Source organism: Hippocampus comes, unplaced genomic scaffold, assembly GCF_001891065.2.
Source record: "Hippocampus comes isolate QL1 unplaced genomic scaffold, H_comes_QL1_v1.1 scaffold14, whole genome shotgun sequence".
In the NCBI taxonomy this organism is placed as follows: domain Eukaryota; kingdom Metazoa; phylum Chordata; class Actinopteri; order Syngnathiformes; family Syngnathidae; genus Hippocampus; species Hippocampus comes.
Genome location: NW_017805839.1, coordinates 172,301 through 192,614, shown reverse-complemented (window position 1 = coordinate 192,614; position 20,314 = coordinate 172,301). Strand labels below are relative to the sequence as shown.

The window sequence follows — 20,314 nt, the reverse complement described above, 5'->3', positions numbered from 1 at the left end:
CGGCTCTTTTTTTTTTTTTTTCCCTTTCCGCTTTTTGTTTTCTGTATAAATGTCATCAATAACACTTCTACTCACCGTTGTACAGTACATGTGCATTTGTCGCGTTGCAATAACAGTACGTGTTGGTTGACATATTATGGTTAGCCAGATGGGACATTGGACTCAGTTGGAAGTTGAGAAGCAATATCATGGGAAGTCAAAATTGTGACTATTGATTATAATAAAATGAGATGTATTGTCATGGAATAGCTGCTCGTTAAAAGAGTTAACCGATTGTTTGTTCATATTCAGCACTGTGCAAAAGTCTACACTGAATAAATATGCTGTTGAATTTGCTTTCATCAAGGGGTTGCACAAAATCAAATCATCTGGATCCAGATACATTTTTTTAGTCGATGTATAGTATACATGTGGCTGGGTTAAATACCTGAAGTATAGTCACCTTAAATATATAGTCAAACATTTCCGTCCCACCCCCAAAATAAAATCAGCAAAAATTCTGCCGAATTTTTCTCATTATTCTCTCTGTTGTAAAGTTAAGCAAATAGTCAAGGTCAAAGTATTGTAAAAGAGTCCAATTCATATTTTTCTTCATGTAAGTGTTAAGGGGCTAAAAGAGTAGTTATTTTATTCATTTCATTTTATAATTTTTTTTTCATTAAATTGGTAGATTGATCGATCGGTTGTCAACATTTTGTTGAATATCAGATTTGGCATCGCCCTCCAAAAAAAAAAAAAAATCAACATTGATCAAGCCACTTTTGATTGTCCCATACATACCAGACAGTAAACCATTCTAAAAACCAACAACCATTATTTACAAAAAAAAAAAAAAAAAACCCACAGGCAAATCATACAATTTTGTCAACATAGTTGCTCTAAGACCTTTGCGCAGTTGAGTACTTTTTGTATATTTATAAGGAATGGGCATACGTGCCTCTGTAAGGGAATACATATGTGCCTTTGGAGGCTGCGCTTTCTCACTCATCTCGTCCATTTGCGTCCTCCACATGTCTTCCGGCTCTCTTCATGCACTCATTCCCTGTGAGGACGCCCAGTTTGAGCTTTGCGTGTTGCTTGGAAATGTTCCCTGGTGCTTTTACAAGGGGAAACAGGGTGGTGTTTTCATTCGGAGTGGCTTGCTGCTATTGTAGCTGACGGTGCCCCCGTTGCACTCTCACGACTTCCATGTAAACACACACAAAATACACACCTTAGCCCCAACTCACTACCTCCTTTTCGGTTCGTACTTTTTTTTTTTTTAATGGGTTGCCTGGTAGCATGCTTCCATTTATACGTCATCTCGAAAGAAAATGGCACCTCTTGGTGGAAAAAAATACACCTTAGAGGTTTTCAGTTTTCCCTCACACACATTTCTAATTTGAATTTGTTCATTTGATCTTGATGGTGGTCCAGTGGTTAGCGTGTCGACCCCGCAGTGCAGAGGTCGTGGGTTTGATCCTGGCTGCGACCTTCCTGTGTGGAGTTTGCATGTTCTCCCCGGGCCTGCGTGGGTTTTCTCCGGGTAGTCCGTTTTCCTCCTGCATTCCAAAAACATGCGTGGCAGGTTCATATGGCCCTCCCACATTCCAAAAACATGCGTGGCAGGTTCATATGCAACAATCGAAATTGTTCTTATGTGTGAGTGTGAGCGTGAATGGTTCTTCGTTTCTGTGTGCCCTGCGATTGGCCTGCAACCGGTTCAGGGTGTCGCCCGCCTACTGCCCGAAGACGGCTGGGATAGGCTCCAGCACCCCCCGCGACCCTTGTGAGGATAAGCAGATCAGAAAACGGATGGATGGAGGGTTATTTACTGCAAATGATGCATCTCTGTTCAACTATCAGTGCTAGTGGCGTATCATGACAGCCATAACAAGTTCATGAATTTCCATTTGATGCTAGCAGGTACATTGACCAATCATTGGTTGAGTTACTCGTCATGTTACTCGTCTCCTTACTTTGGCCAGCAGGAAAGTCTCATACTCCACCGACGCAGGTTGCTAGCACGTTGCCAGTGGGTTTTTGTGAATTTTGCCGTTTCTGGGTGGTAGGTAAAACAACCAATTCAAACAACCATCGCAGCCCGGTGCAGTCGGAAAGCAGCATCAGCTGTCCGTCGGGCTGTTCGGCGGTTGCATGCACCTCACTCTTCGGAGCGCACGTGTACTCTTCAAAATGTTTTGGTCACGTCCGGCTGAGTTTATTTTTCAGATCTGTCATAATCCACACGTTCTCGCTTTTTCCACCCAGTTCCACGAGACGTTCTTTTCTCCCCATATTTGGAGTCATGGGAACGATTCCGCATAGTTTGGACATTTCCCTGGATACTGTCCTTTCATCAGTGGCTGCCTTTCGCTTTTGAATTGAACCAGATCACTTTACGGGCGGAGAAAGATACTCTGTGAGCGTGCGTGCGGGCGTGTGTGCGTGCCCGCGTGTGTGTGTGTGTGTATTGGACAGGGAAATAGGACGCGTGCGCTTTATGATGGCCGCCGATGGCGCACACGTCTTATTTCCAGCTCTGTTTTATTGTTCTCTGAGCCACCACCACGCTCTTGCAAACCATGGTACCTGGCTCTGAAAGCTTTCACCGTTGTTGACGTCCATCGAAGCTTGGGATCCGCAGAGCTTTTTTTAACGTTCGGTACGCCTGTATGCAATTACGATTGTTTATTTGATTACCATTTTAGTGAGATTCCTTGTTATTCCGCCCCGCCTCTATTAGTGCTTTGGGTCCTATTTGGAGATTTCTTAGCAGATGTAATCTTTGCAGTGATTTTTTTTTTTTTTTTTTTTCCCCTCAGCCTGGGTTAACAGTCCACCTTATTGTGCAGGCTACAGAGCACATGTTTGTATACGTCCAGGCAGACAGCAGAAAATGACGAGGGCAGATTCGTATCTCTGCGTTTAAGTCCGGCGTGCTCTGATTATAAACTCCACCGCAAAACACTTTACCCGTTGTAAGACCCTATGATCAGGCTGCTGATTTGCAGCTCCGTGTCAAGTTATTTTGCCATGGTAACACTGATTGCTATCGGGATTTTATCTATATATTCGCCCCTTTACCTTTGCAAGCCTACTTTAGTCTTTGCGGCGTATTTTCATACCAACCGCACGACTGCCGCCGCGCCGCCGCTACACGATATCATCTTGACCCACACCGTTTTGACCTCACGCGTTTCAGTGAAGTAGCGGCTCCCCTCCAGCTGTCGCTTGCGTCCGAGGTCACACCTGCCCTTAACAATTTTCTTTGTAGAAAGCTTTGTTCCCAACCAAAGGGCTCTTTTTAAGGGTGCATTTCTGATTTATCAACTCCAATTGGACGCCTTGGTGTGGCTCGCGCCTGGCTCGCAGGCGGAGTTTTTCCGCTGCAATAACAGCCACTGAACACAAGCAGACCATTGTAGCCGCAGCCAGCCTCGGGACCCCCAAGGTGCGAATTAATGATTGACCCCTGATGTAATCAGGATAAATAGCTGCCCGTAAAAGAGAAGGAGATGGCGAGAGGAGCAGAGAGAAAGAACAACATCGGGAGCCAAGGAGAGAAAGGCACTATCTGGCCATGATGTTTTCTTAAGAGGTCCTTTGGGAGGCGAAGCTAACATCTCTCCTTTGGCTGTCTGAGACTCAGAAAAAAATGAACACAGAGAGGTCTAAAAGCAGCCCGGTCATCACTTTTCTCCGCCTCCTCCTCTTTTTCCCTCTTTCGGATTTTTACAGTCTACAGCAGGGCCTCTCAAAATGGATGTTAAAAGTGAAATAGTGGTCTGGTATAATAATCACCCATTTACATGCTTTTTTTAAAAAATTATGATTAATTATGAGCACTTGTTCTTCAATTTGTGTGAACTACATTTTTTTTTTTTTTTTTTTTAATAATTAAACATAGGTTGGGCGTGTGCTAACTGTTCGAGGTGGTGTGCTGAAAATGTTTGGGGAAAGACTCGTCTAAAAAAAAAAAAAAAAAAAATCTTAAACCTTTGAGCTACATACCCCAAAGTTGATTTTAAGACGAACTTACAAATGGAACAAGAACAGAGTGCCATGACACCGGTAGAACATGATCAGTTTGTCCAACTTTGTAAAGCCTGCCCAAAGTGTCACGTAGACACAATTCTGGCTCTAGCAAATTTGCTTTTGCTTTGATGCGTGAGGTGAGGGGAGGTAGATCAGAGGATGTCGCCGAACTTGAACCGTGACGCCCTTTGAGACTCTTTTGTGATTTGTAAATATTTGTGACGAAGGTGACGCAGATCAATCTGGCAACAAAATATTTCTCATTTATTCAAAAGAAAAGCAAACTTGAGTGTTGACAAATCCTTTGAGACCTCGGCGAAAAAAGAAAAAAGTGAAAAGATGAATTAGATGCATATTAAACCAGAGTTAAGAAATTGACTTCATTTTGAATTGATTAAGAAACGTGTAAAACTAACTTTTATTTATTGTTTTTCCCTTCCCATGCAATTTAATGAAGTACATATGAGGAGTGTACATTCAGTCAAGTCATATGTACATTTTTATGTGCACACAGGCTGTTAAAGCCAAATTTAATAGATTTTCCAAGGCTGTCTCGACGCTCTCGGTGGGTCAAGTGTTAGTGAGCGTAGAGGAGTGAAAGAAGTGATGGCAAAGGGGGAAAAAAAGTGTTGAGCAGTCTGAAAACATTTTTGATTGTACAGTGGGCGCTGTGCGCCCGAGCCAAAGTCCTATGCAACGGTGATCATTAAAAAAAAAAAAAAAAGTATTTTCCCGTCAAAATAGCTGGATGACGCAGAATCGGTCATAAAAGGCAGCATTTTACTGCTGTGACTTTATGCGATATGTCTCCTGGAGCCTCGTGGACCGGCGGCGTCAGCTTTGCCAGGCGCTGGGCAGCCGCTGTCCCGCGCTTTGCTAGTTTTACGTTTCACATTAAAAATTTACATGTCAGTTAATTTAACAGCGTTCACAGACCACATCTGTCGCCGGGCAGGAGGCCAAATATTTAGCCAAGAACAAAAAAAAAAAAAAAAGGATGATCTGTTGCCGTGAATGAGCTTCCATGATTCCACAAGTGTTTGATGAGCTCATTCAATCCATCTCCAAGTACTTCCCGTACAACCTCATTCGAATGACAACACTGAAACGTAACCTTCGCACTGCACTTATGAGTGATGTATTTCAAACATCGCACGCTATTAAACAAAAATAAATACAAGAGTAATAGTAACTCGTTGGTGCTAAGGACAACCTGGGAAGAGCTTGCAAGCTGTCGTGCTCCGCTGCATGGAGGGGAGACGAGTTGATGAAAAACACAGCTGATGTCATTTTGGGGTCGGCCAGTCCAGGTTCATATAGGACCTTTTTGAAAAATAAAAGATAATAAAATAAAATAAAATACAGTGGTACCTCTACTTATGAAAAAAAAATTGTAAGTCGAGACGCGTTTTCCATGTAAATGCCCTAATCCGTTCCAAGCCCCCCAAAATTCAGAAATAAAGCATACAAACGCATCAAAATATGTAACAAATATGTTACAATTAAATTATTGTACAATAAATGAGAGTTGTCCATAGTGTAAAAAACAATGAACAGAGTAAAGAATAAAAACGATGGTCATTTAACTTTTAAATGCATCCTCATCGATGTCAGTTCTGAAAAGTGGAGATGAAGGGAAGCGCGCTTTCATTTTGCCAACACCCCATGACGTTTTCCCACAAAGGTTACGGAAAAGCGGTGGCGTCAAGATTCCTGAAATGCGACTTTCCGAAGAGTCTTTTAACAGCGGCGTGTCTTTTGTGTTCTCAGATGACAGTGAGCCAGCGGACAGCATGTACGACGCGGAGGCCGACCTCCCGGGCTTGGCCGCCGGGGGCTTTTGCACTGACAGTCCCGAAGACGAGGCCGAGGACGGCGTCATCAACATGTCTCCCCTGCCCTCACCGACCCCCTCCCATCCGAACAACAACCACCACCTGCTGCTGCACCCCCACATGTACAACAGCCACCATCACCTCCACAACAACAACAGCAGCAGCAATGACCGGGACTTCACCACGCCCAAGGAAGGCTCGCCCTACGAGGCGCCCGTCTACATTCCCGACGACATTCCGATTCCCGCCGATCTGGAGCTGCGGGAGTCTTCGGTACCGGGTGCGGGCTTGGGCGTTTGGGCCAAGACTCGCATCGGAGCCGGCGAGAGGTTCGGTCTGCACAGCAAGGGCAGCTCTTTCGGATGGGAGGTACGAACCAAGACCGGCTTCTTTGTGCTTTGTTTCCGATGCCCTTTTTTCGTCTTCGTAGCAACTGTTCATCACCTTTGACCTCCTCGGTGCAATACAGTGAGTGCCTAGGACATTAACGGAAAGACCCGTGACTCAAAGGGTGGGGGCGGCAAGTAATGCTGCGAGGAGGCCGAGTGATGAATGAGTCCCTCTGCCTTCACACGTTCACATTTCCAGCAATCACAGTTCATTCACAGGCATCTATCTCATCATCATAGCAGGAGCCGGCTCCATTTGCATCCCCATCTCATGATTGGCCCTCATCTTTGACTGCACACACACACACACACACACACACACACACACACACACTAAACACGCTCGTCGACCTATCTCGCTGCACAGCGATGTCAGATGGAAAAATCTCGCTGATTAGTGGAGGTATCAGCTTTTCTGGGCGTCGGCCCGAGCGGGCATGCTCGTTTGGTCACGCCACCCGATATGGAAATGGAAGAAGCATGACCGAATGCGATGGCGGCATATTGCACTATTAATTTTCATTTTGACTTGACATTAGGCGATATTGAAGTTGCTTCAGTAAGCTCGTTAAGAGAAGAAAGTCAACTGGTCTCTGTCTGTTCCTTTCTCTCTCCGGTGTGGCCAATCGGACGTGAAATATTCTGGCTCGCTTTTCATGTCACTGATTCCATGTTGGGCTGCTCCGTCACTGCCCATAACTTTTTTTTTTTAACAGTGTAGCTAATCTTGGGGATGCTTAGTTGAGCGCAGACCACCCCGCAAGGTCCCACAATTTAGATCGGAGCACCGCCGTAATGTGCAACTTTGTAGATTTTTCTGCACATGCTGAAATTGTGGTATTTGGATTTTTGAAGTGGTTGCTCAAATAAAAAAAGGAAATGTTAAAACAAACAAACAAACAAAAAGTGTTGAACAAGTTACAATTTACGAACCATTATTTGGAAGTGTCTCCTATATGGATGGCTTCCTGCATGGCCCATGACCACCCATTCATGAACATGAAAATGAAAAATGTGAAGCATCCCCTGAGGTAGAAGAGGATTTGTTTTGTTCTTTTTTTCCCCCTTAAACGCATATAGGTTTGCCCATGGGAATCACCGGAATAGGAAGTTTCAGGGCCAAACAGTTGTTCCCATAAAAACCTTCAAATAGCACAAAACATATATCCTGCATATGGAAAAAAAAATAATATTGAAATGGCGACCATGAGTGGGAATTGTTGTACATCTGTATGTGCCTGGCGATTGACTGGCTACAAGTTCTGCATGTCCCCAAAGTCAGCTGTGGAATCCTTCAGCGGACTCTGGATGGTGATATCTGTCAAAGTAGTAGAACAAGAATAAATGAATGCATATTGAAACATTTTTTAAAAAATAACAAAGGTGTAACTCAAAGAAATTTGCATCAGACTTGCTTAACTTCTCCTACAAAATCGGATGGTGACACTGTTGTCTTAATCCATCCATTTCAAATAAAAACTGCACACACCCCCGCTCCAAAGCGAAAATGTAAATCTTTGATGCTCACTGAACTGAGTGCCGCTGAGGTACGCTTAGCGCCGAATGAGCTTGGTGTCGGTTCCTTACACGTCCTTCATTGCGTTAGGGGCAGTTGTCGAATGTGTTAGTGATTAAAGAACGCCGCCGCACACATGCTGAGCGGCAGCGCGCGCTTTCCTTGTTTAACATTCATATTATGCGTCGCCATTCAAGGTGCAAAGGGCAACGCTCCAAAAATGACACGCGCAAAGTATTTACTTTCTTTTCTCCCACCGTGCCCGACAGCTGCATATTCATCGGCATGTTACGTTTCACCAACGGCTTCGTTTCGAACAGGCGTTCACAGACACTCAATAGAAAAAAAAAAAAATCCACGATACAGTTTCGACTTTTATTTTGATAAACGTTGGGAGTCATTCATGATTTATTTCTTTATTTTTACGATGAGATTGTTCCCCCTGAGGTCCCTTCTGTTTCCATTCAAGCAAAAAAAAAAACCAAAAAAAAAAAACATGTGGTGTTTGCTCCCCAATCGCAGATGAGCGATTGATCCGTCTGGCCTCCTCCTGACTGTGTCTCAGGCCGTATTATTGCTTCACATTTCCTGTCTACTTCGGGGCTTGCTGGAGCCCTTCAGGGGCTCTCCTCGCCCAGACCCTTATCGCAGACAGTCATAACAGTTGGCCTGTTGATAATCACCGACAGACTCCCTGAGGAGAACCGTGCGCCCCTTTTCACCATCGACTCATCTAATGCCTCTGCTCTTAGACAAATAGACAGGCAGACCTGTGCGAGAAGTGAGGCAAAGTACGTTACGCCGCCCCCACTCACTCCCCCTCGAAAAGTGATGTGTGAATGGTTGGTTGTCTCTCTATGTCTGTATAGGACTAGCAACCAATTGGGGGGTGTACCCTTACTTTTGCCTCAAGTCAGCTGGGATAGGCTCTCGCCCCAGCCCTCAACGGCAATACATACAATCCATCCATCCATTTTCTGAACCGCTTTATCCACGCAAGGGTCGTTGGGCATGCTGGAGCCTATCCCAGCTGTCTTCGGGCAATAGACGGGGGACACCCTGAACAGATTGCCAGCCAATCGCAGGGCACGCATAGACGAACAACCATCAGCGCTCACGCTCACACCTTAGGACAATTCAGAGTGTTCAATCAGCCTGCCAAGCAGGTTTTTTGGAATGTGGGAGGAAACCGGAGTACCCGGAGAAAACCCACGCAGGCACGGGGAGAACATGCAAACTCCACGGAGGCAGGCCTGAGCCGGCATCGAACCCACGACCCCTGCACTGTGAGGTGGGCGCGGTAACCACTCGATCACTGGGCCGCCACATATAATAATAATAACGATCATAATGATGATGACCAAAACACCAAATCAGTATGGTTGCCCTCCAATGGTATCTTTCAAAATTGTACAAAATATTTTAATACATTTTTAAAAAGATGCATCTAAATATTTAATCAATCCCCAAGTAACTCACCCGATTTGAAATTTGAACGTGTTAGTAAAACTTGAAAAGCGTTGCATAGACGATGTCATTCTCGGGACTTGTGAGTGGGAGTTAAGCCGTGTTGTGGAGGCTTGAATGGCATGAAAGAAGAGGAAGGCAGAGAGGAAGCCCGCTATTGTCCGTCTCGGGGGCATCGGGGGACTGGAAGAGGTGTTAATTCAGACCCATTTCAGCGAGACGGACAGCTCAATCTAAGAGCTGCTTTGCTGCAGGCCATGGCCATTCTCTTCTGTCTCACACGGGGGCTCTTTGGGCCTGCACCGAGTCATCCATTTAAAAACCATTATGCTCCCCCTTTAGCGCAACATGATAGAACACCGGGGCCCCAAGTCTACAGTATGTGAGTGTGCGTGTGTGTGTCAGCAGCGCCAACCCCCCCCCAGGATAGAAAGACCTGCGCGAGCAGAGGGGAGCTGAAGCCCTCAACGAGGTCCCGTGCGGGGGATCTGCTGTCAGGGCGGCCGCGGCTATTATCTGGCTGCGAGATTGGCCTGGTTCTCCCTATTGATAGAGACGTGTCATGCTACAATGGCTTGGGCTATAGCGACTCACTGATCTAACGCCTCCTGTTCAGATGTAAGGCAAATGACACCACACGAGGACGCGTTTGGCAAAAGCAGGGCGCGATGCTCTTGCGTGCGTGTAAAAAGAGCAATTACTCGTCCGCGTTTCGAACCCTGAGATGAAAAATCACAGAAATTGCACCTTGCCCTGATGTGTACGGTGGTACCTCTACTTACAAAATTAATATGTTCTGGGAGAAATTTCTTGACTAGAAAATTTTGTAAGTCAAGACGTGTTTTCCATGTAAATGCCATAATTCGTTCCCAGCCCCTCCCAAATTCTGACATAAATGTTTCCTAAAGCATAAAAATCCATCAAAATATGTAACAAATACATATTACGATTAGATTATTGCACAGTAAATGAGAGTTGTTCATAATGTAAAAAACAAAGAGAGTAAAGAATAAACATGATGGTCATTTAACTTTTAACTGTGTTCTCATCGTTTTTTGCCCTCTTTAGTTCATGTTGTCTTTCGGAAGTGGTTTTTGTCTGGCGTTTTGTAAAGCGCTGATCCAAGGATGTTTGTTTTTAACAGTCCTTTGAAAATGTCCAAGGCAAACATCAGCATAGTGAGCGGCCCAACTGGTGAACACTTTTTCTGTGTGATTCACATTTACGTAAAACTATCGGAACGCCTCAGGGCCGAGGGGGCGAATGACTCACATAGACACATACGATAGAGGTCCCTCTTAGCCAATGGGATGCCAGGAAGCTGCTCGGTAGTAGCCAATGGCAGAGCAGCTGTAAGTATGTTGCGTTCATGAAACTCGGAGCTGCGAGTAGCAGCCCAAGCTGTATTTTTACCTTTACCTTACCTACCTCACAGCACACCTGATGATCTCTTTGGGCGCACAGTTGAAAACTGATAATCCAGTACATTAAGTAAAAAAATAATAATCAGTCAATTTTTTTAACTGCCACTGTCAGAGAGGTATTCATCTCACAACATGTTTAATCTTTATTTGCAGAGGTTTCTAATATTTTGTGTCAATGATTTAATGACAAGCTGGGCACAAAACATTTCAAGCATGTTAGAAGAGCATTAGAAAGGTTGTCAAGGTGCACACCTTTTGAAAATTGCACTTTCAGTGGATCCCAATAAAATATACCAAAAGGGACGACAACAATTTCTAAGAATACATCGGCGGCGACGCCATATTTGTTCTTTTTGGGCCAGCGGGATGACTTTGTTGCAAAAAGGCAAACGGCTTTCTGCCCGTCTTACATTCTTTTTCTGTTGACTTTTTGTGGGGCGATTTTCCATATCAGTGCCATTCATCCAGTGATGTGTGGAAAGAGGAGAAAATATGCTCGCTCTTCTGTTTACCCTCTTGTTGACATAGTGATAGGCCAAGATGTCTCGTGGTTATTCTTATATAAAGCCAAATTCCTATGTGACATGTGACTATCCGGCAATGGCGTGAAGCATTTACCTCATCTAAAGTTTGCCAGTCAATCTTTTTTCTTTTTTTCTTTTTTTCCCCTGATATCTGGCTTTTCTCACCTTTTGCTCACCTCATTCTCTTCAGTTTTTTTTTTTTTTTTGTCTGTTTATCAGACTGAGCCAAGCAAATGTTCATGTCTCTTGAACATTACAGCAAAGGAGTCCTGGCGCACCTTTACACTTATCTGCCTTGACCCACCTCTCGCCTCCATCATTGTTTGCTTGCCTTTTGTGTTTTGCTTGCGGAGGGTTGCTATGCCTAAAATACCGAAGATGTCCCGGCAGGGCAGCTTGAAACACGTTTCGATTTGTTGTTGGCTTGCTACAGAACCATGCTTTTTATCTTCATTATTTGGACTCTGCCTAATTGTTATTATTATTATTATGATTCTGATGGTATGGTATGGTTTGGTTTGGTATCATCTCAATATTTATCAACATTGTTTCCATTTCAAACTGTTCGCTTTTCCATTTTAACAGTTAATAGGAATGCAATTATATAGAATGTCAATTTTTGCACCCCCACCCCCACCCCCTTGATTTTACAGTGTCCACTGGAGGCCAGGGCACTCTTAGCATTTGTCTAATATTGCCGAAGAGGCGAGGTGGCTCCGTATGCAGTTAAAAGATCAATCTTTTCGTCACTGCGGAAGTCAATTTGTTCCAAACATCTGTGCCCGCCGAAAGTCCTCCCATCATCCGAGTTAACTTGAGCCCCCTACTGCGAATGCGGCGCTCCACATAAATGGGGTCATTATCATGTCTTTTATGAATCAAATCAGAGGCACGCTCTGAAGAACGTGGCCTAAAGCTGAGAGCACTTCTCCTTTGTAGCCATTTAACAGTGAAAAGAAAAAAAGAAATAATAAAAAAAAGCCATCTAGGGCTTCTCTTGATACAGAGTCTCAGTGGATATTTGTCGATTAAAAGGTTTATCACATATGTGTGTGCAGTGTATGTATGCATGCATCTATGTATGGATGTTTTTTTTTTTTTTTTTTTTAAATAGCGGTATTATTGACCAGCAGTGTGCGGTTTTCCGTCATCATCATTTGACTTTGACAGAAACCCCAAGTTTACCCATGGCGCAAAAAACACCAGAGGGAGAATAAGCCCTAAAGTCCCCCAGCTTGGCGTGCTGTAATATCTTCCACTCACGTTCATTTTATGTAGGTTTTAAACATGCCATTAGCCAATTTAATCCAATTTTCTCAGCTTTCGGAGCACTCCGGTGGAACAGATTCCATCTAATATTAAACATATGGTCACTGTTACCCAGAGAATCACCGCAGCAGCATTAGACTTTTTTTTTTTTTTTACTTCAGGCTCCTGTGGGCTAGCACGTACTGTTGTCAATTATTCTCAATGAACATGCTAGCTGATAATGAGGAAGCGGGGCAGCAAATTAATTGTCAGGTTTGATTAGAAGCTTGATGCCTTCTCATTTGTTCATAACTCGTTACCACATCTGTTAATTAGATTGGTAAATAAATCAGATGAAAGTGGCGCGGGCTCCCGAGGAAACGCATGCGGCAAAGTCATCCATCGTTCGCGAGAGTGGAACTTGACAAATGTTGTCGCTGGGATTTGGCCTGTTATTACTTGGTCATTGATTTTCGACCGCAACCGCTCCAGCCGAGCATTTTCAATAGGACCTCTTGTTTGCCCGAGTAACACGCGCACGCACACACAGTGCCCTCACGCATGTCCCCCACAATGCAATCCATTATTACGCAAGGTTTCTCTTTGCACATTGCTTTGAACATCCATTTAAAACTCGCACATGGGCCCTCTATTCCCTGGTGGCCAAGCCCAGGTAACGACTGCCCTGCGCCTTGACCCCCCCCCCCCGCCCCCTCTCCCCTCTATCTATATGTAGCGAGATAAAGCCCCATCGTTCATCACCGCCCTGATGAATAGGCCCATCAGTTGGAGAGCCTCGGGCCAGGAACAGACAATGACCGCAGTCTTCACATTTATCAAATGCCGTTTATGCTGTTGATTACATTTATTTGCTCAACTTACCCTTTTCCTTCCTTCGCCGCTGTGATAAGTCCATTACTTTACTTTCCAAGAAGTCATCAAAGGTGACTCGACTCCAGATACAGTGGTACCTCTACTTGCGAACGTCTCTTCATACGAAATTTTCAAGTTACGAAACGCCTCAACAGGAAAATATTGCCTCTTGTGACAAGATATTTCAAGATACGAAAGGTAAAAATACAGTATGGGCTGCGAGTCGCAGCTCCGAGTTTCGTGAAAGCAACGTACTTATAGCTGCTCTGCCATTGGCTATTACCTGGCATCTTCCTGGCATCCCATTGGCTAAGCGGGACCTCTACCGAATGTGTCTATGTGTGTAGATAGATAGTTAGGTGTCGATACAGTGTCTTGGTCATTCCCCCAGGAGGTGTTCCAATGGTTTTACGTAAATGTGAGTCACCCAGAAAACGTGTTCACCAGTCGGGCGATCGCTCACTAAGCTGATGTTTGCCTTTGAGGATGCGGTTCAAAGTTAAATGACCACCATGTTTATTCTTCGCTCTATTCATAGTTTTTTACATTATGCACAACTCTCATTTATTGTGCGATAATCTAATTGTAACATGTATTTGTTACATATTTGGATGCATTTTTATGCTTTAGGAAACATTTAGGTCTGAATTTTGGGCGGGGCTTGGAACGGATTAGGGCATTTACATTGAAAACGCGTCTCGACTTACAACATTTTGTTGTTTAGAAATTTCTTCCAGAACCAATTAATTTCACAAGTACCACTGTAGATCACCGCTTTGTGACATCAAATCCCCAACATGAGAATTGTACTAAAACGCCGCCCTTAAAAAGCGACCGATGCTCACTTTGGATGGTGGGATTTCTTTGTTCATTCGCATGCTAACAGGACGAAGGCTTCCAGGGCAAAGTCTCTGTTCACCATGCATGGATCCCCACCCCACTGTGTACGCCCAGTTTTTCCACTCGTGGGTGAAATTGTAATACTATTTGCATCTTGGCATTTCGGCAGGAGGTGGCGACCTATTAATCAGGTTCCCATGGCTGTTGTGCTTAACATTTTCCTTAATCGCATACTCAACACACAGCTCTGTGTTTAGAATTGTTCAGCCCTGAGTGGTTTATCACCATTTCCCAAACGTCCATCGCTGTCTTACTTTTGGGTTGGTTTCTCGTAACGTTTTGATTGGGGACCGCCCCTGTACATCAAGCACACACAGAACAAATACTGGCTAACACTGCAAAGAAACTTAAGACCTCAAAAGGTGTTGTTTGTTTCAAACGCAACACAACAGCTACACCCTGAGACGTCTCCACGTTTTAGGTCAAATGTTGGGACACAAAGGCCCGTTCTATGCGCATGTGTCTATTAATCATCTTAGAAACTGAGCTGCCCTGCGCGTAAGCCCAAATCTGTCAGATTTCCTTCACTAAATCGAGCTCTCACTGGAAGTTTGCTGTAATGTCTTAATTTGGGTTTTAGTCAGCATTCCGGAAAACAGATTTCACGAATCGATGTCGTTGCTTCTTTTCCGTTGTGCGTGTGAAACATCTGACGAATGCGGTCGCTCCTATTTTGAGTCTCGGGATTCAATCTATGCAAGTCAGTTGTATCTCAACATGAACGCTCCAAAAGGTGCAGAGCTTTTTTTGGGGCCGCTTGCCTTGCCCAAACGTGTCCACCTTCGCAGATACCCCTCTCCCATGAACACCCCTTGAGCATTTGCGGACCGTATTTTTAAAATCCCTTTTGTTGTTAGCAAAATTGACCACAATAAAATTCAAGAATTCACACCAAAATTTCGTGTGCCCTTCCTTTGCACATATCGAAAGGCCCTATTTTGTCTGATTGAACACCGATTGTGCTCTGAGCCGATCTTCCTGGGGTGGGGGGGGTCAATGAGCTTGCTGGAGCTTGTACGCAGCGTGCCACCCAGTACCAATGCAGGAAAACTTTCTAAATACAACGCTGAGACTCTTAGGTTTAAACCATGTGATCATGTGATCTGCAAAGCTATGCCAAAAAAAAAAAAAACATCCATATTGAGTGTGACCTGGGATGAAAAAAGATGATTACCGCGACCTGCAAATATGGTGCACATTGCAAAATGGAAAAGCGTTTTTAAGTCGGTGTTATTTTGCGGTGTTATGATTCCTCAAGTTGTCGTACTGTACGTACCTTCAGGGCAACTGTCGGAAAACATTTCCAGCTCACTTGTACATGAGATGAGCGTGAGCAGTGGAACTGGTGAGCTTTCGAACACCCCTTGCCCCGCCGTTATCTTCCTCTTCTTTTTGCGACGCAGACCAATCACCTTTTGTGTGTGTATGTGGATGTGGATGTGTGTGTGTGTGTCCTATTTAAATCCCTCCATTTCTACGCAGATGCTCACACCCTGTTATTGTGTACTGAAAATCACCATCTCTTGATGGTGGATTGTCGCCCACTTTTTTGGCATTACCCCAACACGTTCGTATTCTGTTCTCGATGAGTCGAACGTAGCAGACATGGAGTAGGATGTTTTGTAAATTCCATACCACCGACAACTTTGGTAGGATGGGAGACGGTGTTTTTGTGGCCAAATACATTGCGTCGATTTGACGAATTGACTATTTTTGTTCCGGCGGCACGTCTCACATGAAGCGAAGGTGGAATTTTCTCTCTTTTGGCGTTTTTGCTAGGCTTTGCGTCGGTGAAAATGGGTCGGTGAAAATGAGTGTAAGATGTGCACAGTTCGACTGCGCTTTGCTCAAGACAGGGATTAAAAATAAGGCCCAGGGTGTCCATGAATCGGATATATATATATGTATATATATATATATGAGAGAGAGAGCGAGAGAGCGAGAGAGCGAGAGAGAGAGAGAGAGAGAGAGAGAGAGAGAGAGAGAGAGAGAGAGAGAGAGACCTTGGTCATCCTTTAAAAATTGAAAAATACCTTAAATCCAAGGATCAAGATTCTTGCCACGTTGTCCAGAAAAGGAAAAATTCTAACTTCAGTCAGTGGTTCATTTTGTTTGCAAGATTTAGGTAGATTCCGTGACAATTATTTTGCTCCTTGCAAAGTGCAATTGCAGTGAATATAATGTCATTTTTATTTTACAGCATATGTAAGCATGTTTCTTCAACTAAAGTGTCATAATATTGAGGCTGCATTCCTTGTGTTCATATTTAATGAACAAGAGGTTTTGACTTTGACGGACGCCTTTCTTTAAAAAAGCTCTTCAAGTCTTCATTTTGAAAGACACCGCTTCACGCTATGTTTTGTGCTGTTTTTCTTTGTTGTGTCGTGAGCTGCCATGTTTTTAGCCGCAGGAAGATGCATGGCATTTGCTTCCGCAAGCTCGCTCTCGCAATTCTGATCTTCTCGGTTATGATTTATTGATCTTTCACGTGCCGTCCTCAATAGTATGCCGGCCCTCCCTGCTTTCCTCCTCTTTTCCTGGCCTCCGGAGTCCTGGTGCTTCTAATTCGGTCTTATCAGCCAAGTAATTTATCTGCCGCAGCTTGGGTTTCTGTTGCGCGGCGAGAGGCCCCATTGTCCTGCCCCGCTGTCGCCGAGATAAACCCACAGACTGAACAAAGTCCGTGCTGACCTTTACAATTTCCCCCGAATCTTTCTCTGCACGCACCTCCGACACAGACTCGGCATCCTTCGAGTTCTTTTTCTCAAGAGGAGAGAGCGAGAGAGAGAGAGAGAGAGAGAGAGAGAGAGAGGGGGGCTCGGCCACATCAGGTGGGAGGCAGGATGAAGATGAGTGTGTGTGTGCGTATGTGAGAGACTGACAGACAGACAGTGTGTGGGGGGTCAGAATGAGATGGACAGGGAAGAAGGATTAAGATGGCTGACTGAGCCTGTCTATATTTCCAATGGCACTTTTCTCGAAGTGGGAGGCCAAAGGAAGGGGAGTGGGGGGGGGGGGGATGCAGCGCAAGCAAAGCATTCAAGTGTGTGGCTCTCTGTCTTCTTGGGACTACCAGGGAGCGCTTTTGTGAGAGGAAGTCATAAGAATGACACGAAGATCTGTGACAAAAGAGAGCTTGTCTCTTCGTCTTGTGGACTCGCAGTATCGAGTCGCTCATTTGGGGGACTCCTGGCCCGACATCAGCCCAAGTTTGCCCTCTATCGGAGTCTTGTCAATGCTTCTGGAGTTTGACGCACTGACATGCAGATTGAACCGACTCGGAAAGGAGCGGCTGGGGAACAGGAGAGCCCTCTCCAACGTCAACAACCGTTTTCCTTTGGAGCCACTCGATGAGCTCTCCATGCCGCAAATCCACTCCACTCTTTATGGCGGCCGGGCAGGGGAGCTCGTCCAAAGGCCTCGTCGTGAAGGCTCGGGTACGGAGATGTTGGGAGGGTGGCAGGATGGCGGACGATGGGCGATAGGGAGAAGGACGCCCCCCCCCCACCCCCCAAGTTGAAACGGGGGCTTCAAAGTTAAGGATGAGGAATTCTGGACGATCTGCAGCACTCGCTCCCTTGATCAGGGTGGCCTTGCGTTCATCCCGCCCTCCCTCGCTTCATACAGCCCCCCACATCATCCGCCCGCCCCCATCAGCCCACCGCCACCTGCCTGCAAGCCACCACAGTGTTCCCAGGGAGATGAGCGCAACGGAGAAGAAGGCCCACAAGGGATTAACTTTTCACATGGCTGGGAGTCCTCGTCTCAAAAGACCTGACAACCCCAGACGGCTTGATTAAAAAAGAAAAGAAGAGAGGAGGAAAGGAGGGAGGGAGGGTACGAGCGGAGGAGAAGAGGGGTGGTGGGGTGGGGAATTCTTCACATGATGGCCCTGAGAGAGGGATTTTGGATATTGGGTGTCTTTCTTTCCCCCCCCCCTCCCTTCATCCCAAGTCGCCGTGTCGTGGTTGAGAATGAGCAAATTGTTCCCTCTTTTTCTCTCTCGCTGGAACCGCTGGCTTCTGCTTCCATTTTCCAATATTGTGGAAGGACGACAACAGCTTGACGTCAATTATAAGGATCTGTTTGTGTCATTTGTGTATTCCTCCGCGAGAAAAAAAAAAAAGGGGGGGGGGGATATTGCCGTGGATGTCAGCATTACATTACAGTCGAGGAAGACGCGGGGAGAGAATCGGCGAAGCGTTGCTGGCTTAAAGTTCTAGTGTTCAAATGGCAAGGCGCCCTATTTCCCCTTCCCTTCACTCTATCCGCAGATAAACCGGCCCTCTCAGGTTTGCCGGTGAGAAAGAGAAGACCGAAATCACAACAAAACTCCTCCACCGAAGTGAAGATGGGGGTTTGTCTTTCCACTAAGGCGAGCAGAGCAGATCAGCAACTCAAGCTGGCAGGACAGTCGGCCACTTAATACCTCCCATCTTGTCCGTGTAACAGAGTGGCCCGGCGGGCGGGTCGGTAAAGGTAGCAGAGTGTCATCTTACCATCACCTCTCGCTCTTTGACTTCCTCTGCATGGCTCACTTACTCTTTCTCATCTGCGCTGCGGGACGACTCGCACGTTTCTCTTCCGGTTACTTTCAGCTCTCTCTTCTTGAGAAGTTTGAAACTTTTTTTTTTTTTTTTTTTTAAACCTGAGCTGAAGTAGGTTTTCAGTACCATTTAATTCGATAGTTGCAGGGTGACACACTCTTTTCCCAGGAACGGTTTCCAATCAAAGGGAGATCACATTCATTTTAGTTGGAGAGTCCGATGCAGCTGATGAGAGACGGTGAAGAAGCGGAACTCCCCATTCACTGAAATCAAGATGCGATAGGATGTCACCTCTCTTTTTTTTTCTTTTTTTTTTAAGTCCAGAATGGTACAACGACCACACTGGTTGATGGCTTGAGATGCAAGCGAAGATGAAACAATTAAAAATGAAATGATTGGAGGAAACCTATTTTTGATGCCTTGTCGTTGACTGTCGAGCAATCGAAAGTACGTCTGCTCGCACTCAAAGTCAGTCGGGATTGGCTCCAGCTCACCCGCCGTGACCCTGAGCAGGATTAGCAGTCGAAAATGGATGAACATATTAATGACACATTTTTTTTTGGTCATAAAGTCAGATGCTGTTTCGTATGAACTCCCACATGTAAAGAAATGTGTATCATGACAATTTCTCAATTCAGGCCATCACCTTAGACAATTCTGAGTCGCCTATCCTAAATGTTTCCCCATCCCTAGTTTTTCTCCAGATACCTTTTTTTTTTTTCACAAAAGCCATCGTTGAGCATTTTTCGAAAGTCGGTTGTCAATGCGTAGACCATGATTACCACTTTTAGGCACCGACAGAGGGCCATTAAGTTGCACTTGTTTGTACATTTTTATGAAGATGGAGATTGCTGTCATTGGTGGAGGTTTGTGCTTTTCTGCTATTTTACTTTTTTTTTTTTTTTCACTGCAACACTCTCAAAATGTCCACATTGTGATTCAACATCCTGGGCGGCCCAGTGTTCCAATGGTTAACATCCATCTCACAGTGCAGAGATAGCGGGTTCGATTCCGTCTCCGGCCTTCCTGTGTGGAGTTTGCATGTTCTTCCCATGCCTGCGTGGGTTTTCTCTGGGTACTCCGGTTTCCTCCCACATTCCAAAAACATGGATGGCAGGCTGATTGAACACTCAAGATTGTCCCTTGGTGTGAGTGTGAGCGCGGATGGTTGTTCGTCTGTATGTTCCCTGCGATTTTCTGGCAACTGGTTCAGAGTGTCCCCCGCCTACTGCCCGAAGACGGCTGGGATAGGCTCCAAGCGCCCCTGCGACCCTTGTGAGAATAATGTGGATCGGGAAAATGGATGGATGGATGATTCAACATCCTGCTTCAGTTTCTGTCACCAACTTTTCCTGGACCATATATGATGTATTTATTTTGAAGAAAGATTGCACGTAAGACACCAAAATGAGTTCACATACTGTCGTGTTTGCGTGACGTTACAAGTGTGAAAGCAAATACGGATGCAGAAAAGGCGCCGCCATATTCCAGTAAACTTGTGCTGTCAACACCAGAAGTGCACCGAATATGACTCCACATCCAAAGAGGTGGCTAACACAGTCAATTAGCCCGAA

General features: G+C 45.2%; 1 protein-coding gene across 9 annotated transcripts in view; it reads left to right on the top strand.

The window, feature by feature from the left end:
• prdm16 (PR domain containing 16) overlaps positions 1-20,314 on the top strand; it is a 217,717-nt gene that overhangs the window by 84,257 nt on the left and 113,146 nt on the right. For all 9 annotated transcript variants that reach the window (XM_019887927.1, XM_019887923.1, XM_019887924.1 and 6 more), the window contains one exon: positions 5,788-6,221. In XM_019887927.1, the coding sequence (XP_019743486.1) occupies positions 5,788-6,221 (434 nt within the window). The remainder of the gene's footprint in view (positions 1-5,787; positions 6,222-20,314) is intronic.